Source organism: Scyliorhinus torazame, chromosome 9 (assembly GCF_047496885.1).
Source record: "Scyliorhinus torazame isolate Kashiwa2021f chromosome 9, sScyTor2.1, whole genome shotgun sequence".
NCBI classification, from domain to species: Eukaryota; Metazoa; Chordata; class Chondrichthyes; order Carcharhiniformes; family Scyliorhinidae; genus Scyliorhinus; species Scyliorhinus torazame.
This window is the reverse complement of record NC_092715.1, coordinates 172,093,632-172,118,532: the sequence shown is the minus strand read 5'-3', so window position 1 is coordinate 172,118,532 and position 24,901 is coordinate 172,093,632. Positions and strand designations below refer to the sequence as shown.

At 44.0% G+C, this 24,901-nt stretch overlaps 1 protein-coding gene across 16 annotated transcripts in view; it reads right to left on the bottom strand.

Moving 5' to 3' along the window:
- LOC140429588 (guanine nucleotide-binding protein G(I)/G(S)/G(O) subunit gamma-7) overlaps nucleotides 1-24,901 on the bottom strand; it is a 508,117-nt gene that overhangs the window by 78,321 nt on the left and 404,895 nt on the right. For all 16 annotated transcript variants that reach the window (XR_011949129.1, XR_011949128.1, XR_011949130.1 and 13 more), the window contains one exon: nucleotides 12,866-12,972. Coding sequence is in view for 13 of the 16 variants with exons in the window: in XM_072516810.1 (XP_072372911.1) it covers nucleotides 12,888-12,972 (85 nt within the window). In the remaining 3 variants the exon portion in view is untranslated. The remainder of the gene's footprint in view (nucleotides 1-12,865; nucleotides 12,973-24,901) is intronic.

Genomic DNA, 24,901 nt, shown 5'->3' with positions numbered 1-24,901 from the left:
GACTTAGTCACAGGCAGAGTGCTGCAGTACTGCTTCTGGCCACTGCCGCACTGTGCTTGGCCAGGTTAATGAGATTTGTCGATCAAACTGATTGGCCAACAGCTCTGCAAGGCAGGACGTCCTTCCCAGGGTAGGCAGAAATCCTGCCCACTGCCAATCAACACCCAAGGGAGTTTAAATGGCAGTGGGACTTAAAGAGTTGACAGCTGATGAGCATTAGGCGCCGACTCTCAGGATGGCGAGCGCCGATTGCTCATCATCTGTAAAATTCCACCCCAGGAGTTCCTCAGGGTAGGCCCTAGGCCCAATCATCTTCAACTGTTTCATCAATGACCTCTCTTGCATCATAAGGCCAAAAGGGGGGATGCTCGCTGATAATAGCGCAATATTCAGCACCATTCATGACTCCTCAGACACAGAAACAGATCATGTCAAAATGTAGCAAGACCTGAACAATATCCAGGCTTGGGCTGACAAGTGGCAAGTGACACACTATTGCCAGGCAATGATCACCTCCTACAAGTGGGGATCCAACCATCACCCCATGATATTCAATGGCATTACCATCACTGAATCCCCCACTATAAACATCTTGGGGGCTACCATTGACCTGAAACTGAACTAAACTAGCCATATAAATACTTTGGCTAAAATAGCAGGTCAAAGGCTAGGAATCGTGAAGCAAGTAGCTCACCTCCTGACTACAAAAAGCTTGTCCACCATGTTATGAGCGAGGCATTTTCAGAACCCCAAAATGTATCATGGAGTTCAACCAACCTCTTCCTTTAATGTATTTGTTGCTTTTCCTAGCACACGGCTTGTTCCCTAGGTGTGAAATTACAATTGTGGACACGTGGGTTTTTAAACACAAATCAATGTTTATTCCATGAACTCAACTTAACATCTTAAATAAACATTGGATCTCTTAACACCCCTTACTTCAAAGATAACGCCGAAAATATTGCAACAGTAAATAATTCCTGAAAATGTTCCTTCAAACTTCCAAGAGACTTAACACCTTTAAACAGAATCACATCAGGTTAAAGGCTTTACTATTATGAGTTTAAATCACCCAAATGATCCAGAGATAGTCTTTCATGGCAAAGATCCAGCTCACTGCAAACACAGACACTCCCAAGCTATTTTCAACTTGCAAAACTAAACAGCAAAATGGCTGATCTGACCTCAGCTCCACCCACTCTCTGACATCACTGATTTCGTAAAGGCACATTGCTTAAACATCCATGTCTTAAAGGTACATGACACCTCCCCCCAAGAAAAAAAAAAAAACCATCAACTTCAAGATGGTTTCATTTTTCACTTTTTCACCATCCACTAAGAAATGTACACAGTAAATATACCTTTTCGTTTTTTGAAAAAAACAACACATGCAAACAGGTATAATAATATAGTCCATTTTTCTTTGCTCTTCTTCCTCCAACCAAAATCCTTCTCGATTGAGTCTTTTTGAACAAAGTCTCTGCACGGTCCATCCATTCCTCTACTCCTCGGCATTTCTCTTTAGAATCAGATACTTTAGTTCAATCCAAACCCAGAGCCCCTTGCAATTCTCCAATACAGGAGCATTGGTGATCACAGCTTTCAGGCAGTCAAAGGCCTGTTGAAAGTCCTCTGTCCATTGAAATTTTTGACGTTTCATTAGCAAGTCCATCAGTGGAGTAATCACGCCACAAAACATTTGCACAAAGGTTCGATCAAATTCATTCATGTGAAGAAATCGCATTATTTCCCTTCGTCTTGAGGGTATCGGAAACTCCGCAAGGAAAGTGATTCGGGCTTCTCTAAATTCACTTTCGGCTAGGTTCATCACCAAACCCACCTCCTGAAGTCAATCGAAGAACTCCATACGATGTTTTAAATGTTCTTTCCATGTCCGGAATTTGAAAATAAAATCAGATTGTCCCAATTTCTCAATGCAATCCCTCAAACGTGGAATAGGATAAGAGTCCGTTCTTGTAACTGCATTCACCTTTCGATAGTCCACACACAACCGTTGGGTACCATCTGGTTTAGGTACTATCACGATGGTGAGCTCCATTGGCTGCAACCCACTTCAATTATGCCATTTTTAAGCATACTCTCAATCTCTTTGTTAACCTGTGCCAATTTTAAAGGGTTAAGTCTATATGGATGTTGTTTGATAGGAACAGCATTTACCACATCTACATCATGTACAGCCATTTTAGTACTTCCCAATATATCTCTACAAACTTGCCCATGTAATATCAATAACTCTTTCAGGACTGTTCATTTTTCCTCTGGAAGGTAACTTAACAATTCATCCCAGTTTTTAAGAACATCCTCATTTTCCAATTTAATTTGAGGTATGTCAAATTCACAGTCATCTGGGTTTGGTTCGTCACTTTGAGTTAGAATCATTAAAACCTCCTTTTTCTCTCCTTCCCTTTCAAAGTACCTTTTAAGCATATTCACATGATACACTCGGTGAGTCTTCCTTCTATCTGGTGTTTTTACCACATAATTCACCTCACCTTCCTTTCAATCTGATACAGTCCACAAAACCAACTTTTAAAGGCTCCCGTACCACTGGTAACAACACTAAAACTTTATCCCCACTGGCAAAACTACGAACTTTGGATTTCTTGTCCGCTACCCGTTTTATCACATTTTGTGCAACTTTCAAATGTTGTCCAGCCAATTCACCTGCTCTATTTAATTGTTCCCTAAAATTTGACACGTAATCCAATAGTGTAATTTCTGATTTCTCACCCACCAATTTTTCCTTAATCAATTTAAGTGGTCCTCTTACCTCATGAACAAAAATTAGTTCAAAAGGACTAAATTTGGTAGACTCATTAGGTGCATCCCTAATCGCAAACAATCCGAATGGGATTCCTTTATCCCAATCCTCTGGGTAATCTTGACAATACGCCCTCAACATTATCTTTAATGTCTGATGCCACCTTTCTAACGCTCCCTGTGATTCTGGATGGTACGCAGTTGATTTAAATTGTTTTATTCCTAAGCTATCCACAACGTCTTTGAATAACCTTGAAGTAAAATTTGTTCCTTGATCCGATTGAATTTCTATGGGTAGTCCATATCTAGTAAAGAATTTAAGTAACTCCGCCACAATCCTTTTAGCTGTAATATGACGTACTGGAAAGGCCTCTGGAAACCTAGTAGACACATCCATTACAGTCAAAAGATATTGATTCCCATTTTTTGTTTTAGGAAGCGGTCCTACACAACCGATTAGAACCCATGTAAAAGGTTCCTCAAATGCTGGAATGGGTATTAAGGGCGCTGGTTTTACCACTGCTTGAGGTTTCCCTATTATTTGACATGTGTGACATGATTGACAAAATTTAACTGCATCTTTATGTAGTCCAGGCCAATAAAAATGTTTCTGGATTTTAGCTTGAGTTTTCCTTGTTCCCAAATGACCTCCCACTGGTACCTCATGTGCAACTCGCAACACCTCCTTTCTATACCTTACCGACAACACTACTTGATGAACATCTGCCCACTTTTCATCCGCCTGCATATGTACAGGTCTCCATTTTCTCATCAAGACATCATTTTTACGGTAATAACACTCTGGTATACTCTCAGATTCCTCCTCCGTATATGATTTCTGATATATCCGTCTTATTTCTACATCTTTCTGTTGTAACTCTACCAATTTTCCTGAACTAAAAATATCCTCCTCAACCTCCACCTGTTCTTGTTCTTTTTCAACCATCTGATCAAAAATCGTTGCTGATAATTGCACTTCAACTTCATCTTCACTCTTTAATTTCTCCTCTTGTCTTAACCTGTGACTTTGCGACCTTGTTACTACACAATCCGGAAAAATCCCAGGATATTCATCCTTCAACACTTCAGTTGTCTGATTTTCCACTGGCTTATCAACCACAGTAGGCATCACTCCCACCTGCAATCCAGCTATATCATTACCCAAGATAAACTGTATTCCTGGACAAGATAGTTTCTCTATTACTCCTACTACCACTTCACCACTCTTCACTGGACTTTCCAACCTTACCTTATATAATGGAACGCTACTCCTCTCACCCTGAATTCCACATATCACCACTTTTTCTGGCAACATTCTTCCCAAATTACATAATTCCTCATCTCTTACCATTAAAGATTGACTAGCCCCTGTATCTCTTAACATTGTGACTTCTTTACCTGCTCCTCCTGATACACATGAGTAAACTTTACCGACACAAGTAAATTCTTTAAAGACATCTGGCACCTTCTTAACAATTACTTCTTGAACAGGCTGAACAATCGTTTGCACCTCCTTCGCTTCCCTTGGGTTTTCCTTTACCACTCTAACAAACCCCACTGTCTTATCCTGTTTTACCACATCAGCCTTCCCAGTGCTTTTCTTCAACCACCAACACTGTGACTTTACATGGCCTAATATATTACAGTGAAAACATCTGAAACTTTTCATTTCTTTTCCACCCTCCTGGATTTCTTTTTTTATCTGAGGTACACTCTCTTTATTTTCTCCCATCAGATCACCTTTACCTTTACCACTTGAGTATTTCTCATGTCCCCAGTTTCTATCCCTCACTGGCTGAAACTGATTTCGGAAACCAATCTTTGATGTATGAACTAATTCCTTATCATCTGCCATTTCCGCTGCTAATCTCGCAGTTCCCTCTGTTCTTCCACGGGAGTTCTCACTCCATCAGGAATTGAATTTTTAAACTCCTTCAAAAGTATAATTTCTCTGAGAGCTTCATACGTTTGGTTGATTTTCAAAGCCCTTATTCACCCATCAAAATTGCTCTGTTTGAGCCTTTCAAAATCCATGTATGTTTGACCAAATTCTTTCCTTAAATTTCTAAACCTTTGTCTGTAAGCTTTAGGCACTAGCTCATATGCACTTAAGATGGATTTCTTCACCTCCTCATACGTTTCAGATACCTCCTCCGGTAGTGATGCAAACACTTCACTAGATCTACCTACCAGCTTTGTTTGAATCAGTAACACCCACATGTCCTGTGGCCATTTCATTTGTTTAGCTACCTTCTCAAATGAAATTAAAAAGGCTTCCACTTCCTTCTCGTCAAACCTTGGCAATGCTTGGACATATTTAAATAGATACCCACCAAGCCTTCGACTATGATGCTCTTTCTCACTATCCTCATCACTATCATCCAACTGTACGTCTCCCTTTATGTCAGCCAAATTTAACTGATTGTCATGTTTCATGGCCATTTTCTGAAGTTCAAACTCCCTCTCTTTATCTTTTTCCCTGATCTGTATCTCCCTTTCTTTTTGTTCTGTTAGGGTTATTCTTTCTTCTCTCTCCTTTTCTTTTTCCTCTCTCTCTCTTTTTCTTTCTTTTTCCTCTCTCTCTCTTTCTCTTTCCTCTCTCTCACTCTCGTATTCAAGCCATTTTAATTCTTTCTCATGTTCCATTTGTTTAATTTGCAACTGAATTTTTGCCATTTCCAATGAGTCAAACTCTATCTCAGGCAACTTTAAATGCTTAACCACCGCCATAATTACCTCATCTTTTCGCATTTTGTCAGGTAATGTTAACTGCAATGTTTTTGCCAAATCTAACAGTCTGCTTTTCGTTTCTGTCCGTAAAGTACTACGTGTGACATTCTCCACCCCCAAAACATTCTGAGTCTCTGAAAGAGCCATTGTTCACTCTCCCCACTTAAACTAAAATACCACACTGGAAAAGCAACAATCCTTCACTGTCTTTTAAGTTCAAAAAAGCCAATCCAATAGATAGACTTTTATCCCGGACCAGCCCCCAATTGTTATGGGCTTGGCATTTTCAGTACCCCAAAATGTATCATGGATTTCAACCAACCTCTCCCTTTAATGTATTTGTTGCTTTTCCTAGCACACGGCTTGTTCCCTGGGTGTGGAATTACAATTATAGACACGTGGGTTTTTAAACACAAAACAATGTTTATTCCATGAACTCAACTTAACATCTTAAATAAACATTGGATCTCTTAACACCCCTTACTTCAAAGATAATGCCGAAAATATTGCAACAGTAAATAATTCCTCAAAATGTTCCTTCAAACTTCCAAGAGACTTAACCCTGAAAACAGAATCACATCAGGTTAAAGGCTTTACTATTATGAGTTAAAATCACCCAAATGATCCAGAGATAGTCTTTCATGGCAGAGATCCAGCTCACTGCAAACACAGACACTCTCAAGCTCTTTTCAACCTGCAAAGCTAAACTGCAAAATGGCTGATCTGATTCAGCTCCACCCCCTCTGATATCACTGTTTTCTTAAAGGTACATTGCTTAAACATCCATGTCTTAGGGGCTGGTTTAGCACACTGGGCTAAATCGCTGGCTTTTAAAGCAGACCAAGGGAGGCCAGCAGCACGGTTCGATTCCCGTACCAGCCTCCCCGAACAGGCGCCGGAATGTGGCGACTAGGGGCTTTTCACAGTAACTTCATTGAAGCTTACTCGTGACAATAAGCGATTTTCATTTTTTCATTTCTTAAAGGTACTCTCACATGACAACCATCTAGAAGACATTAATCAGGAGTGTGATGGAATGTGCCCCACTTGCGTGGATGTGTGCAGCTCCAACGACAATCAGGGAGCTCGACACCATCCAGGACAAAGCTGCCCGCTTGATTGGCACCCCATCCTGAAACATTCGCGCCCTCCAAAACCGATATATAGTAGCAGCCGTGTGTACCATCTACAAGGTGCACTGCAGGAACTCACCAAGGTAGCTTCGGCAGAACCTTCCAAACCCACGGCCTCTATCACCAAGAAGGACAAGAGCATCAGATAATTGGGAAAACCATCACCTGCAAGTTCCCCTTCAAGTCACTCACCATCCTGACTTGGAGCTATATCGCTGTTCCTTCAACTGTCCTGGGTTAGAATCCTGGAACCCCCCTCTCTAACAGCATAGTGGGTGTACCTACACCTCAGAGATGCACGATTTCAAGATGGCAGCTCACCAGTACCTTCTCAATGGCAATAAATGCTGGGCTAACCAGCGAAGCCTACATCCCATGAAGGAATAAAAAAAACTTCAATTGTGCAGAATACACTGCAATCATGGGAGCTCAGAATTGACTTGTTTAAGCAAGTTGTCTGAATTTACGTGCATGTTCAGTACACTTTGGAACCATAACAGCATGGAATTTAGTAAAACCTAGGGTGCAACTTCAGTGTGACGGGATCTCTGCACACCAGTGGACGAGTTTCAGTCGTTCCCATGATTTGATTAATTTTGACAGACAAAGGAGTCTCTGCCAAAGAATCTGTTAAAAAATGGCAGGAGAATTCTGCAGAAAATCTCAGAAGCTGTAACTTAACAGTGCTGGTTGCTGAAGTGGTCATACAGCTTTTTATATACGCAAAAGTAAGCACATAAAATTGCCCTTCACTGCTCCGAGTATCACCAGACAGGTTTCCCTGGTTTCCAGCCTTGCCATGATGCAAATGATGGAAACATGCTGGATGTCATTTTTTGTTATTTGCATATTAACACACTGCACCCTCTCATACTTGGGCAGACATATTTTATAACCTCGGTCATGTCTGGTAACAAGTCCAGAAAGCAGCAACACTGAATTGTTGGATTGGCTGCACCAGTCTGCCAGAGATAGGAGTGGATAACTTTGGTCTTAATTTCTTTTACCTCCCATTCATAATAGGTGGTTGGATAATATAACCCATGCAAACCTTAGAATTATTAGCATCATTAGACATAGGAAACAACAGACTTTCTCTTCTACAATAATTATATAATATTACATGATGAAAACAGGAATATATTTGTAAAACTATCATTAAAGTTGTATTATAGGTAAATAGAAAATAAAACCTGGAAATATGGAATATTACAAAATACTGGAAGCCTGCAAAATGCAAGCTCATCAGTATCTGAAAAGAGAAAGGGGAGTTTAATACTTCAGCTGTAGTCTATTGGGTCTATTGTGTATTTTCAGCATGTTCTGTTCTTTACTGTAACCACATGTGTGGAGAATGAGACTATATTTTGACTCCTTTAATGGGTCTCCCAGAACTACACATACTCCAGTTGAATGAACTGCAATTAAATAAGATTTAATCCCAGGACCCCACCAGTTGTGAAATACCTATAGGTGGTCTGGGATAGAACATAGAACATTACAGCGCAGTACAGGCCCTTCGGCCCTCGATGTTGCGCCGACCTGTGAAACCACTCTAAAGCCATCTACACTATTCCCTTATCGTCCATATGTCTATCCAATGACCATTTGAATGCCCTTAGTTTGGTGAATCCACTACTGTTGCAGGCAGGGCATTCCACGCCCTTACTACTCTCCGAGTAAAGAACCTACCTCTGACCTCTGTCCTATATATATCTCCCCTCAATTTAAAGCTATGTCCCCTCGTGCTAGACATCACCATCCGAGGAAAAAGGCTCTCACTGTCCACCCTATCCAATCCTCTGATCATCTTGTATGCCTCAATTAAATCACCTCTTAACCTTCTTCTCTCGAACGAAAACAGCCTCACGTCCCTCAGCCTTTCCTCATAAGATCTTCCTTCCATACCAGGCAACATTCTGGTAAATCTCCTCTGCACCCTTTCCAATGCTTCCACATCCTTCCTATAATGCGGCGACCAGAATTGCATGCAATACTCCAAATGCGGCCGCAACAGAGTTTTGTACAGCTGCAACATGACCTCATGGCTCCGAACCACAATCCCTCTACCAATAAAAGCTAACACGCTGGGTGGCAACTTTCAGGGATCTATGTACATGGAAACCGAGATCTCTCTGCTCATCCACACTGCCAAGAATCTTACCATTAGCCCAGTACTCTGTCTTCCTGTTATTCCTTCCAAAATGAATCACCTCACACTTTTCTCCATTAAACTCCATTTGCCACCTCTCAGCCCAGCGCTGCAGCTTATCTATGTCCCTCTGTAACTTGTAACATCCTTCCGCACTGTCCACAACTCCACCGACTTTAGTGTCATCTGCAAATTTACTCACCCATCCTTCTACGCCCTCCTCCAGGTCATTTATAAAAATGATAAACAGCAGTGGCCCCAAAACAGATCCTTGTGGTACACCACTAGTAACTGCACTCCAGTCTGAACATTTCCCATCAACCACCACCCTTTGTCTTCCTCCAGCTAGCCAATTTATGATCCAAACTGCTAAATCACCCTGAATCCCATGCCTCTGTATTTTCTGCAGTAGCCTATCGTGGGGAACCTTATCAAACGCTTTACTGAAACCCATATACACCACATCAACTGCTTTACCCTCATCCACCTGTTTGGTCACCTTCTCAAAGAACTCAATAAAGTTTGTGAGGCACGACCTACCCTTCACAAAATCGTGTTGACTATCTCTAATCAAATTATTCCTTTCCAGGTGATTATACATCCTATCTCTGATAAATCTTTCCAAGATTTTGCACACAACAGAAGTAAGGCTCACTGGTCTACAGTTACCGGGGTTGTCTCTACTCCCCTTCTTGAACAATGGGACAACATTTGCTTTCCTCCAGTTTTCTGGCACTATTCCTGTAGAAAAAGATGACTTAAAGATCAAAGCCAAAGGCTCAGCAATCTCCTCCCTAGCTTCCCAGTGAATCCTAGGATAAATCCAATCCGGCCCAGGGGACTTATCTATTTTCACATTTTCCAGAATTGCTAACACCTCCTCCTTATGAACCTCAAGCCCTTCTAGTCTAGTAGCCTGAATCTCAGTATTCTCCTCAACAATATTGTCTTTTTCCTGTGTGAATACTGACGAAAAATATTCATTTAGCACCTCTCCTATCTCCTCGGACTCCAAGCACAACTTCCCACTACTGTCCTTGACTGGCCCTACTCTTACCCTAGACATTTGTTTATTCCTGACATATCTATAGAAAGCTTTAGGGTTATCCTTGATCCTACCTGCCAAAGACTTCTCATGTCCCCTCCTGGCTCTTCTTAGCTCTCTCTTTAGGTCCTTCCTAGCTAACCTGTAACTCTCGAGCGCCCTAACTGAACCTTCATGTCTCATCTTTACATAAGCCTCCTTCTTCCTCTTGACAAGTGTTTCGACTGCTTTAGTAAACCACGGTTCCCTTGCTCGACCACTTCCTCCCTGCCTGACAGGTACATACCTATCAAGGACATACAGTAGCTGTTCCTTGAACAAGCTCCACATTTCCATTGTGCCCACCCCCTGCAGTTTTCCTCTCCATCCGATGCATCCTAAGTCTTGCCTCATCACATCATAATTGCCTTTCCCCCAAATATAACTCTTGCCCTGCGGTATATACCTATCCCTTTCCATCACTAAAGTAAACGTAATGGAATTGTGGTCACTATCACCAAAGTGCTCACCTACCTTCAAATCTAACACCTGTCCTGGTTCATTACCCAGTACCAAATCCAATATGGCCTCGCCTCTAGTTGGCCTATCTACATACTGTGTCAGGAAACCCTCCTGCACACATTGGACAAAAACAGATCCATCTAAAGTACTCGAACTATAGCGTTTCCAGTCAATATTTGGAAAGTTAAAGTCCCCCATAACAACTACCCTGTTGCTTTCACTCCTATCCAGAATCATCTTTGCAATCCTTTCCTCTACATCTCTGGAACTTTTCGGAGGCCTATAGAAAACCCCTAACAGGGTGACCTCTCCTTTCCTGTTTCTAACCTCAGCCCATACTACCTCAGTAGACGAGCCCTCATCAAATGTCCTTTCTGCCATCGTAATACTGTCCTTGACTAACAATGCCACGCCTCCCCCTCTTTTACCACCTTCCCTGAGCTTACTGAAATATCTAAACCCCGGCACCTGCAACAACCATTCCTGTCCCTGCTCTATCCATGTCTCCGTAATGGCCACAACATCAAAGTCCCAGGTACTAACCCATGCCGCAAGTTCACCCACCTTATTCCGGATGCTCCTGGCATTGAAGTAGACACACTTTAAACCACCTTCCTGCCTGCCGGTACACTCCTGCAACTTTGAAACTTTACTCATGACCTCGCTACTCTCAACCTCCTGTATACTGAAGCTACAATTCAGGTTCCCAAGCCCCTGCTGAACTAGTTTAAACCCTCCCGAAGAGCATTAGCAAATTTCCCCCCCCAGGATATTGGTACTCCTCTGGTCCAGGTGTAGACCATCCCGTTTGTAGAGGTCCCATCGACCCCAGAATGAGCCCCAATTATCCAGAAATCTGAAACCCTCCCTCCTGCACCATCCCTGTAGCCACGTGTTCAACTCCTCTCTCTCCCTATTCCTCGTCTCGCTATCACGTAGCACGGGTAACAACCCAGAGATAATAACTCTGTCCTAGATCTTAGTTTCCACCCTAGCTCCCTGAATTCCTGCCTTACATCCCTATCCCTTTTCTTACCTATGTCGTTGGTACCTCTGTGGACCACGACTTGGGGCTGCTCCCCCTCCCTCTTAAGGATCCCGAAAACACGATCCGAGACATCACGCACCCTGGCACCTGGGAGGCAACACACCAACCGCGAGTCTCTCTCGTTCCCACAGAATCTCCTATCTATCCTCCTAACTATGGCGTCTCCAATGACTAATGCTCTACTCCTCTCCCCCATCCCTTCTGAGCAACAGGGACAGACTCTGTGCCAGAGACCTGTACCCCATGGCTTAACCCTGGTAAGTCCCCCCCCCCAACAGTATCCAAAGCGGTATACTTGTTACTAAGGGGAACGACCACAGGGGATCCCTGTACTGACTGCTTCCTCCCAGCCCCTCTCACCGTCACCCATCTATCTTTATTCTTCGGAGTAACTACATCCTTGAAGCTTCTATCCATGACCACCTCTGCCTCCCGAATGATCCGAAGTTCACCCAGCTCCAGCTCCAATTCCCTAACGCGGTTTCTGAGGAGCTGGAGATGGGTGCACTTCCCACAGATGAAATCAGCAGGGACACTGATGGCATCCCTCACCTCAAACATTCTGCAGGAGGAACATTGCACTACCTTCCCTGCCATCCCCTCTTGATAAAAAAAGAAAAAGAAAGAAAGAGCTTATTCACTTCCCTTCTCAGCAAGCACTCACTCAGCAACCTCTGCACCCTGCACGATAAGTGTCACTTGACAACAGCTCCTCCACAAACCACCTTCAAGTTAGGGTGACTGAATTTCCCTCTCCACCGATAGGAATGCAAGTGAGCACCAACTGCTAGCACTGAGAATGGTAGCTTGCCAAGTGTTAAGGAGTAGGTGTGCACTACTTTCTACTATTCAGTATGATGGCCGTTGATACTTAGTGCTGATGCATGTTGTGGATTGGCCAATTTAATCAGTCATTCTAAATAGTGAAAAGGTTAAAATGAGGAGAAATCACAAACTACACATTGCAAGATCCAGAGCTCAAGAAACTCAAAACTCTGACCAGTGAAATCAGGAAAGGTTCCATCAATTTAATTGGTTGTGACTGCCATTAATTTACTTTGTATTAAAGTTGTTTGGTGGGGCTGCGAGTCCTCACACAGGAAGTTTTGCATCTGATTAAATATGGGTGAGGAGGGGAGTGCTGGGGGAAAATGATAACGGTTAAGCAGCCATGGTCAGTCTTATTAAAACTCCAAGCAGCTGGTCTTGATTAATAAGGGGATCAGGGGTTATGGGGAGAAGGCAGGAGAATGGGATGAGAAAATATCAGCCATGATTGAATGGCGGAGCAGACTCGATGGACCAAGTGGCCTAATTCTGCTCCTGTCTTATGGTTATAGAGCACCATCAAACACTGGCCCAAGAGAATATACTGTGTACCCACTGGACTGAGTAATAATATACGGCATGTGGGTTGGCAGAAAACATTTTTTTCAGTGTAAAACCTTAGTCAACGGCACATTTCTGAATCTCACCTTGATCCTTTCAATACCAGCTTCAATCCTTAACTGTTCCACCATTTTCCTTGCCTGAGCTATGTTGTTCGTTGACATTGTCACAGTTTATCCAACAGGCCAACTTTCTGGATAAGGAAAAACAAATAAATAATTATCATAAAGGCATAAACATGAAATTACTTATGACAACAGAAATTATGGCATCAACTTTCATGGCAGGTTTAATGGTATCCTAAAAAGATATACTTTCAAAAACATTGCAACTTAAAAAATTACTAGGGCTCTGAAAATTTGACAGATTCCCACTCTGATAGCTATCATCCAGTCATTCTTTATGGAAAGCGAATGACGGAAAGTGGATGTTCGACTAACCTCAATTGTGAGCCCTCACTGACCCTGCCTATCCTCAGAGAGCACAGAGAATGCCCACTTGGACAAGGTAATGCCTATGGTGTTGTACAGGGTAAGTAAGCACTTTTTTTCAAAAGAGGGAAAAATCAGAGGAAAATGTGATTCAAAACATCTTCCATTTTCTTTGAGTTACTAAAACAAGGAGTTCAATTTTAAGCCCCTCCCCCCGGTGTGTTTGAAGGTGGGGGCACATTAAATCCAGCATTTGCCATGCCCCCCCCACATACCTGCCAGATTATACCAGTGGCACAATTTAATCAGCGATAGCAGAGGTCTAATCCTCGCGCCCTGCCTGGCAGCATTCCATGTGCAGGATAGGGGGTAGGATCTCTTCTTAATGGGCTCCCAGGGCCCTTGCAGGTTCTCCTCCCAACACACCGGATTTTCTACCCTGCCCCCTGCTCCGCCCCCGGCCTCGCCAGAGACAGCTATCTCGGTTCAGGCGAGACCTCCAACACTTACCTCAAATATCGGATCCAGCGCTGTACGCCTTCCTCTCTACCATGTGTAGTGCCAGCAGTGGGCACTGTTCCCTGTGGTGCTGCTGGAACTATAGAGCTGCTGGCCATTGATCCTGCAATGGAACTTCCTGTTGCAGGGGGGTGAAAGTTCCAACTCAATTCAACTGATGGTCAATTGCTGCAGAGTAATTCCTGCAGGGTAGCTGGTGGGCCTATAGTTAGATGTTTTAGCTGGCAGGGATTTGGTGGGGGCTATGGTGCCCCGTTAAATCCAGCTCCCAAGGTTTTCTGAGCTGAACTTTTACTGTCATTTTTAAATTTCGCAATGAGATAACCTCTGTGAATCTAATCCTTTGTAGAATATATAAGTAGTAGATTTGTGTTACCACCCATTCACAATACAATACTATGGAAGTTTAAGTAAGATATGATAATGAAAGCAAACAGAAAACTCAGTGGGACAATGCGGCATTAAAAGTTTCAAAGAAAGTGGATACAAAGTTAACACTAACTGCAACGAGTAATCTGGTTTTCGGATCAGTTATTTTATATAGCTGGGTGCAACCCACTAGATTTCCATCCTTAACATTTCAGTTCATAAATATGTTGAATTCATGTCACAACAAACCCAGGTTAGAATGAGTTTCTGTTAAGTATACTGCATTAATATTTTCTATGAAACAATATGATTCTTTTTTAAAATAAATTTAGAGTACCCAATTCATTTTTTCCAATTAAGGGGCAATTTAGCGTGGCCAAACCCTGCACATCTTTGAGTTGTGGGGGCAAAACCCACGCAGACACGGGGAGAATGTGCAAACACCACACGGACAGTGACCCAGAGCCGGGATCGAACCTGGGACCTCGGCGCCGTGAGGCAGCAGGGCTAATCCACTGCGCCACCGTGCTGCCTAATATGATTCTTAATGCCCCAGGTTGCACCTAGACTGGTCTGCATTGCAGCTCTCTCTAGGCAAAGCAATAATTTTTCATTGTAGCCTACTCATTGTGTGATTTGTGTTAGTTATATAAACTAATGAAAGTCACTGTTTTGATGCTTATTGGGCTTGATTTTCAATCTGGGTCTCCCAGAGATCCATTGGCCAGATAATTTTGGGGTTCTGAATCTACGATGCGGGGCGTGACTTAACCACTGCGCTGTGCCCGGCTTGCCGGTTAAATAGCGGGAGAGACCAAAATCAAAAGCACAAATCAGTTTGTCATCTAACAGGCCCACTCTCGATGGCAAATTCATCAAATATGGCGAGTATATCATTCACCCCAATTTGCATTAATTTCAATCTCATTAGCGAGACTGACATTGAATCCGCTTAGTACCCCTTTTTAAAAATGTGAAGCTGGCACAATGGTTGCTGTGGGGAACTGAGGAGGCAAGTAGCCATTTTCCATTTTCGGGCATCCAACTCAAGGGTCCTGGAGCTGCTGCCCCAGCGCTAGGTGAGGGGGGGGGGCGGAGAGAGCCCTCAGGAGGGTTGGGGTTGGTCGAGGGGCTGAAGCGTTCCAGGTCGGGGGTCGCCCCTAGGCCGGGGGAGCTGGGGGGAGTGAGGGTCTTTTTGTCTGTGAGGCCTTCAAGCCATAACAGCGGCAACTATAGCTGCTGCCTGTCTGTCCTACCAAACACTTCCCGAACAGAGCCCTGTTCTTGGTTATATGCTGAGGGTCACCTCAACTCCCTTTGACTTTAAGCAGCCTCTAGCTTCACAGCTGCAGGCTATTGCTAATAAGGAATTGGCCTTGTTAGTTGTGAGAGCACTTCACAGCTGCAGGTTATGTTTGCTGCTGTTCGTGGCTTCAAATGCCTGGAGTCTGCTGTTGCTGTTTCCGTCCTTTGTTGCAGCTGGAAAGGAGGACAGTTTTTTTCTAAGATACCGGAGTCCTGGAAGACCAGGCTCAAGATATGTATGAAACCAGCAGGCAACCCAGTTTGAAGCAAGAATACGCTGCAGGACCGGGTTATGACACTGATCCAAATGGGTCACCCGATGACGCAGTTGAAGAAATGCTATCGCAGATTGCTGATGCTTTTGTTTCTGGAGTTGTGAGTGCTGCATATAAATAGCATGTCATCGCGGGTTAAACAAGCTGGAAGTCAAGGATGTTCAACTGCACCTAGAGTGCCAGTTGAATACGTGGGTTCCAGGATTTGGTTCCGGTGAGACTGGGCCGTGTGGGAGGGCCTGCACAGCTGCGGCTCCATGACGAAGAATGGCACTGATACGTGGACACTGCAAAGGCTTTGGGCCCTGACAATATGTAGGCAATAGTACTGAAGACTCGTGCTCCAGAACTAGCTGCACCCCTAGACAAGCCGTTCCAATACAGCTACAACACTGGCATCTACCCAGCAATGTGTAAAATTGCCCAGGTATTCTGTACACAAGAAAAAGGACAAATCTAATCCGGCCAATTACAGCCCTATCAGTCTACTCTCCATCATCAGCAAAGTGATGGAAGCGTCATCAACAGTGTTATCAAGCAGCACTTACTCAGCAATAACCTGCTCACTGATGCTCAGTTTGGGTTCCACCTGCGTCACTCAGCTCCTGACCTCATTACAGCCTTGGTTCAAACATGGATAAAAGAGCTGAATGCCAGAGGTGAGGTGAGAGTGACTGCTCTGGACATCAAGGCAGCATTTGACTGAGTATGGACGAGCCTAGCTAAACTGGAGTCAATGGGAATCAGGGGGAAAACTCTCCGCTGGTTATAGTCATACCTGCCACAAAGAAAGATGGTTGTGGTGGATGGAGGTCAATCATCTCACATCATTGCAGGGGTTCCTCAGGGTAGTGTCCTAGGCCCAACCATCTTCATCAATGACCTCCCTTCCATCATAAGGTCAGAAGTGGGGATGCTTGCGGATGACTGCACAACGGGCCGAAGGGCCTGTACTGCGCTGTATCGTTCTATGTTCTATGTTCTAACGTTCAGCACCATTTCTGACTCCTCAGATAATGAAGCAGTACATTTTATAAATTCAGAAAGACTTGGACAATATCCAGGCTTGGGTTGACCAGTGGCAAGTTACATGTGTGCCACACAAGTGCCACGCAATGACCATCTCCTACAAGAGAGGATCTAACCACCGCCTCTTGACATTCAATGGCATTAACATCGCTGAATCTCCCACAATCAATATCCCGGGGGTTACCATTGATCAGAAATTGAACTGGACTAGCCATATCAATAGTGTGGCTACCAGGGGAAGCCAAAAGCTAGGAATCTGCAGCGAGTAACTCACTTCTTGACCCCCCAAAGCATGTCCACCATCTACAAGGCACAAGTCAGGAGCGTGATGGAATACTCTCCACATACCTGGATGAGAACAGCTGCAACAACACTCAAGAAGCTTGATACCACCCAGGACAAAGCAGCCCGCTTGATTGCTCCACACATATTCAAACCCTCCCCCACCAACGAACAGTGGCAGCTGTGTGTATCACCTACAAGATGCACTGCAGTAACTCACCAAAGTTCCTTAGACAGCAGCTACCAAAACCACAACCATTACCATCTAGAAGGACAAGGGCAGCAGATACCTGGGAACCCCACCACCTGGAGATTCCCGCCCAAGTCACTCACCAGCCTGACTTGGGAATATATCGCCGTTCCTTTACTGTCACTGGGGCAACATCCTGGAACTCCCCCCCTAACAGCACAGTGGGTTCACCTACATTTCAAGAACTGCAGCAGTTCAAGAAGGCAACTCACCACCACCTTCTGAAGGGCAACCCGGGATGGGCAATAAATGCTGGCCTAACCAGCGATGTCCACAATTTGTAAATGACTAAAAAAAAACAAGTAACGCATTGATGGACAGATCATTTCTATGACAAAGTTCTGGACATGCTAACACATTCTCAGGCTTATCCTCCATTCTGTTGAGGAACCTGCAAGGGATGATACTGTTTTTTTTGTGAGAATGAGCTGATAGAGCTTTCTATTGGTATCTATATGGAAAGGTGAAGCTTCCTTGCTGTTTAATGGTTCTATGGTCTAAAATGTGGAATGATACGTAGTGATTTTCAAATCTTTGTTACTATTGACCGTTTAAAATATTCTCAAGTGGTGATGCAGGGTGTGTTTGCTGATTGCACCTGCTGGTAGTTGCAAATGCCTTAATGCCGTGTGTTTGTTTGCTCTTTTGTTTCTGTGGCCTGGAGTAAGAAAAGGGAGGATGTAAGATGACTTGCTGCCAGTGCTGGAGAGGAGAAGGGGTGCTCTTTCTCTCTTCTGGCATGCTCTGTGTTGGTGTGAATTTCTGATGTAACTTTCCACTGTTGAGAGCTGCAGGAGGGGGAGGGAGAGGCAGGTTGATCCGAATGCAGCTGCAGCTGGCTGGAGGCTGTGTGTTTGTTTGCTGCTACCACTTTGCTTTTGTGGCCTGAAGTAAGGAAAGGGATGGTGTAAGATGACCTGCGGCCAGCGCTCTAGAAGGCGAAGGGTGGTGGTTTCTCTCTTCGGCCATGCTCTGCATCGGTGTGACTTTATACTGTTGAGAGTTCCTTGCTCGGAGCTGCGAGAAGAGGAAGAGAGGCAGACCGATTCGACTGCCTCGATTAGGATGGGAATAGAGGGATACGGACCCCGGAAGTGTAGAAGATTTTAGTTTAGACGGGCAGCATGGTCGCCGCAGGCTTGGAGGGCCGAAGGGCCTGTTCCTGTGCTGTACTTTTCTTTGTTCTTTGTTGACTGAGCAACTTGATGATGCTGTTAAAGAAATACTTTTGCAGACTGCTGGTGACTTTATTGCACTGTTGACTATTTGATGTTCAATGTCTGGAGGATGCGTGTTTGATTACTGCCACCCCTTTGCTTTTTTTAAAATATGGGCCACGATCTCGCTACTGCAGAGAAACACCCCTCCAATTGTGCCCAAAATGACTTCAAAATGTTTCTGTGAAATTGTGCCTGTAATCTACAAATTATCGTGGCAAAATTGGTTTGGAGGCAAGTTTGGCATCCAGTTAGTAGACTGAACTCTGTGAGGAGGCATGAGTTGCCTGCAAGAGTCATGACAAAGGCAGATGGCAGCAACGACGAGGCCTACCACTCTCCTGCACAGGAAAGGAGGCTAGAATTCGGAGGGCAAGGAGAGAAATGGGCAAATGGTCACCCAAATTGTAATGTGCCTGATCTCACAGTGAAACCCCCAGTGGAAAAGACATTTGTGTCTTTTAAAAAAATGTATTGAATGCAACAGTTGTGCATTAACGTCCACCAAACTGTTTGGGTTTAGCAAGTTCCAATTTGAAAATTGGCTCCTGGCCATCCCCGGCCCATTTAAGATCTCCGCAAGGAGCTTAAAGGGAAGCAAGCGGAAATGTGGTCCTCCATCTCCCCCCCCCCCCCCCCCCCCCCCCTCCTTTTCCTTTTGAAAACTGTACTGCATTCTGCAGGAGTTGAAATCAAGTGACTTCATCCAGGTATGAAAGTTTCGATGTGGGCCTACTCACCCCCTCCTGCAATTGAAAATTCAGCCATTAACTGAATGCAAGTACAATATGAATTAACACCTTCGCACATGTCCAAAATAGTTCAAAAGTGCAAGGAAACAATGGCTTGATCATGGTAACAATCAAATTGTTGCTTGTTTGTGTTATTCTTAAAGTGACATATAATTTGCAGCTTTTGATTTATTCATTTTTCATTGTAGGTTTCCCTCAAGAGGTGGCATGGCAGGTAGGGAGAGGGTTGATGAGATCTTTAATGGCCAATTAATGGAATTTACTTGTGGTGGGGGAAGCCAATGGCACACATCTCCAGGCTGTCCAGCAGGAACTGCCACCCTGGTGGCAGCTCAGGAACGTAAGGGAATGCGATGTGTGGAAGGGGAAGGCTGTGTGTGGGAGGGGGTATGTGGGAGGGGGAAGGGGATGTGGGGAAGATGGTTGTGGGAAGGGGAAGAGGATGCTGGGGAGGGGGAAGAGGGTGTAGGGGTGCAGGTGTGGAGCGGAGGGAAGGGCGGCCCCCTGGTAGGACACTTTGCCCATTGGAAGCCCATCCCTCACCCAAGATGTGAGCTGCTTCCCCACCCCTAGCCTTCCTCGCCACCCCCCCTCTTCCCAATGATCTGTTAACCTTGTCCCTCAACCCTTTGTCTGCCAGCCTGAACCCAGTAGGACTTCAGACTCAACTCACAGTCCGGATCCTTCACTGAACACCTTTCTTGGGGACAACTGACATAAAATCAACTGGTATTTGAGGAAGAGTGTTCCAAACCTTTACCGCTATTTGTGTGTACACGCGTTTCCTAATTTCACTCCTGAAAGGCCTGGTTCTAATTTTTAGGCTTTTCCCCATATCCTATATTCCCCAGGTGTGGAAATTGTTTCTCTCTAGCTACCCTCTCTGTTAACATTAATATTTTGAAAATTTTGATCAAATCACTCTTTAATCTTATAAATTCTAAGAAATACAACCTTAATTTGTGTAATATGTCCGATTAATTTAACTCTTGGGAGTCCAAGTACCATTCTGAAACATTCACTACCTCCGACACTGATATACATTGGCAACAGTGTATATTGATATCTACATGATGACAAAAGGATATGATTTGGTGGCGATTATGGAGACATGGTTACAAGGAGAACAGGGTCTGGATTCTCCAAAAATGCAGCTATGTCCCCATGCCACCGTAAAAACACTGGTGTTTCACTCTTGACTTTCCTTGGAAAAGTCAAGAGCAATTCTCCTATCTGCAGGGGGTTGGCAGGGCCCTGGGGAGCTGCTCGCAGATCTGGCTCCGGAAACAGCCCCCACACATCCGATCAGGAGTCCGCGCATGCGCACGGCGGCAGCCTGCAGTGGCTGCGTCGTGCGCCATGGCTGACTCGGACCACGGAGCGACCTCGGAAATGTAGGCTCCCCCGAGATGATGCGCATCCGCGGAACCGAACCGCCAGATCGCCGCCCCGGCCGCTCATGAGGCCCCACCCGCTGCTCGATTGACCCGCCCCCCCCACTAGGGCGGCCGCAACTGAGTCCGCAGCCGCCACCCGATGTTCCCGATAGGCAATACGTGGTTAGAACCACGCCATCGGGAACTCAGCCAGTTTAACCCGGAGAATCGCTGGGGGGCCTCTTTTAATGGCCCCCCAACTGCGCGCATAATCCGTGAGCGAGCGATTCTCCGGGGACCGGGCGCCAGGCACGATCCCCGCGTAAAAATTGATTCTCCGCCCCCGCGCCAAACGTGATTTTGGCGCGGGCAGTAGAGAATCCAACCCCAGGTCTGGGAGATCAGGTCTGACAATTGAAATTCTAAGGGTACTCAGTATTTTGGAAAGATAGACTGAAAGAAAAAGGAGGTGAAGAAAGTTATCAGTTCTGTAATGAGAAATTATATAAGCACTGGAGATCATGATGTGGAATCAGTCTGGGTAGAAATAAGAAATAGCAAAGAGATGAAATCCCTGATAGGAGTAACCAATAGGTCCCCAAACAGTAGTGATTAAAAAACAAATTACAGTACCCAATTCACTTTTTTCCGATTAAGGGCAATGTAACGTGACCAATTCACCCACCCTGCACATCTCTGGGTTGTGGGGGTGAAACCCACGCAAACATGGGGAGAATGTGCAAACTCCACATGGGCAGTGACACAGGGACGGGATCGAACCTGGGACCTCAGCGGCGTGAGGCATCAGTGCTAACCACTGCACCACCATGCTGCCCTATGGGTGATTCTAATATGTACATAGACTGGATTAATCAAATTGGCAAGGGTAGCCTCGAGAGAGAATTAAGTGAACGTATTTGAGATTGTTTCTTGGAACAGTATGTTGGGGAAGTAACCAGAGAGCAGGCTACTCTGGATTTGTATTGTGTAATGATGAGGAATTAATTGATGACCTCATGGTTAAGGATCATCTAGGCAATAGTGACCATAGTATGATAGAATTCAAAATTCAGTTTGGGGGGTGGGAAAGTAAAGTCCCACGCTAGCATTCTGGAATTAAACAAAGGTAACTACATTGGCATGAGGACAGATTTAGCCTGAGTAGAGTGGGCAGGAAGACTAAAAGGTAGGATAGCTGGTGAGCAGTGGCAGTTGTTTAAGGAGATATTCAATTCCTCACAACTAACATATATTTCAGAGAGGAAGAAAGTAGGGGGAAAAAAATCTATGGTTAAGCAAGGAAGTTAAGAACAATATAAAGACAAAAATTAAGGTATACCATGTTGGATAGGCCAGTGGCACGCTGGAAGATTGGGAAACTTTCAAACATAAACAAAGGATTACTAAAAAAGTAATAAAAAGAGCTCAGGCAAATTACAAAAGAAAACTAGAGCAAAATATCAAAAAGAAGAGAAAAGCTTCTGTAAGTGCATAAAAGGGAAGAGAGTCACGAAATTGAATGTTGGTCCCTTATAAGATGAAGCTGGAGAGTTAATAGCGGGGAACACAGAAATGGCAGAGATGTTAAATCAATGTTTTGCCTCAGCGGAGGACACAAGTGAACCTCTTCTGAACTCTTCTGAAGGGTTCGGTCCTTGGGCCCCAGCTATTTACAATCTATATTAACGACTTGGATACAGGGATAGAAGGTTCTATAACCAAATTTGCAGATGACACTAAAATAGGTGAGACAGTAAGTTGCAATGAGGAAATAATAGCCTCAGGGACTGGTTTAGCACACTGGGCTAAATCGCTGGCTTTTAAAGCAGACCAAGGCAGGCCAGCAGCACGGTTTGATTCCCGTACCAGCCTCCCCGAACAGGCGCCGGAATGTGGCAACTAGGGGCTATTCACAGTAACTTCATTGAAGCCTACTTGTGACAATAAGCGATTTTCATTTTTTCATTTCACAAATGGATATAGATAGGTTAGGTGAGTGGGCCAAAATGTGGCAGATGGAGTTTAACGTGGATATGTGTGAGGCCATCCAGTTTGGTCGGAAAAATGGAAAGGCAACTTATATAAATGGGGAGAGACTTCAGGGTGCTCTGCTGCAGAGGTATCTGGGTGGCCTCGTGCATGTTGCAGAAAACTAGCATGCAGGTGCAGCAATAATAAAAAAAGTGAATGGAATGCTGTCATTTATAGCTAAAGGAATAGAGTATGAAGGTAAGGAAGTGTTGATACAACTATCAAGGCATTGGTGAGACGGCACCTGGAGTATTGGGCACACTTTTCATCCCCTCATTTGAGGAAAGATGTAGTGGCATTGGAGGCAGTTCAGAAGAGGTTCACTAGATTGATTCCAGAGATGAGGGGTTTGTCATATGAAGAGAGATTCAGCAGTTTAGGCCTATACTCTCTCGAGTTTAGAAGAACGGGGGAGATCAAATTGAGGTGTATAAGATGCTAAAAGGTATGAATAAAGTAGACGTAGAGCAGATTCTTCCTCTTGTGGGGCATTCTAATTCGAAAGGTCATAGTCTCAGGATAAGGGGTAGCAAATTTAAAACAGAGATGAGGAGAAGCTACTTCTCCCAAAGGGTCGTGCATCTGTGGAATTCACTACCCAAGAGTGTTGGGGCAGTAAGTAAATTTAAGGAGAAGATAGACAGATTTTTAATTTGTAATGGGTTCAAGGATTACAGAGAATGGGCAGGACGGTGGAGTTGAGGCCATGATGAGATCAGCTATGATTGTATCGAATGGTGGATCAGGCTCGAGATGCCAAATTGACTACTCCTACTCCTGCTCCGAGTTCTTATGTTCTAAGAGAGACCTATTTTGTCTAATTCCACCTTCCAGCTCTTGGTCTATAGCCCTGTAGGTAACAGAATCTCTGCTGAGCCAATTGCCTAATTAGGTCAATCCAACGAGCTTCAACTTCAGCCAACAAACTTTTCTAGAGATCTTATCCATACCTTCTGGAGGTCTACATAAATCAGATTAATCAGACATTGACCTCCAATTTACAAATCCATGCCAGCTCTCACTGATTAGTTGGAAGTTTTTCAATACTGAGTCATTTTATCCTGAATTATAGACTCTGGTGATGTTCGCCTGACTGGTTGATAATTCCTTTGTTTCCTTCTCTTGCCTTTCTTAAATTGCAACGTGACATGCAATTTCTTAATCTGAAGAAACAGTTCCTCAATTGAGAAAATCTCAGCAGATTATAGTTAGCGTATCTGCAATGCTCTCACCTAATTCCTTTAAAATTCCAGGATGAAACAGTATGGTCCTGGAGATTTGTGTTTCGTGAATTGTGTTCTTCAATTACTGTTAATTTTCTTACATTAATTATGGTGATTCTCTGGTTAAATATTTGTTTACTTGGGATGCCCAGCATGCTGTTCTCTTCCTCTACTGCAAATACTGATGCAAAGTATTTATTTAATAGTCCTGCCAATTCCATATTTTTGCTTAAAATATCCTCATGGTATTTTGAGGGTCCCATATTGCCCTTGAGATAATATAATTGCAGAATTTTTTTGTATTTATTTGATAATCCTTTTCAGTTTATTCTCATTCACTATTTGTAGCTCTTACAGAATGTTTTGTCCCATTGTTGTTCTTTGTATCTCTCCCCTCTCCTTCTTCTATGTTTTTTCTTCTGACTTTATATTGTGACGTATTTCTTTATTTCTCCATGGCTGCTTTTCTCAACAAGTAGAGCTCATGCCCTTTAGGGATAGAAACTTATTGCATAAATCCTCTTACAGTCATCTGCCACTGCCCTGGACTTGGTATTTTGCAAGCAGAGAGACAAATGGTTTAGTTACCTCCAGTCTGAAATAAATTAGGCGAATGTTAGAGCATGCATGCCTTGTTAAGTTTCAAACCATCTCTAAAAATTATAGAATGTGAAACTGGGCCAAGAATGTTAGGAACTGGATCACTAAATTGCAGATCATGTAACGTACAGAATGTCTCTTATCTCTATAAATATTTCACCTACGGGAGATACTCTCCTCATTTCTACCTTTAGCCGTCACTGCTTAGCCTGACGGAAAACATATAACTTTAGCATAACTGCACAAATCTGATCTCTTACCTTTGAACGAACTCTGCCGTCTGCAGTAATCACTGAAACAGTGGATTTGCAGATGCTTATCTTCAGCAGACTACAAACAAATTTACACTACTGACAAACTCTCGCCCACTTGCAAAGTAGAACTGAACAAGAAACTGAATTTTTTTGTCCCTTCCATTACTCAGATTTACCTACAAATAGTGCAACAACTGTGCAGCACTACC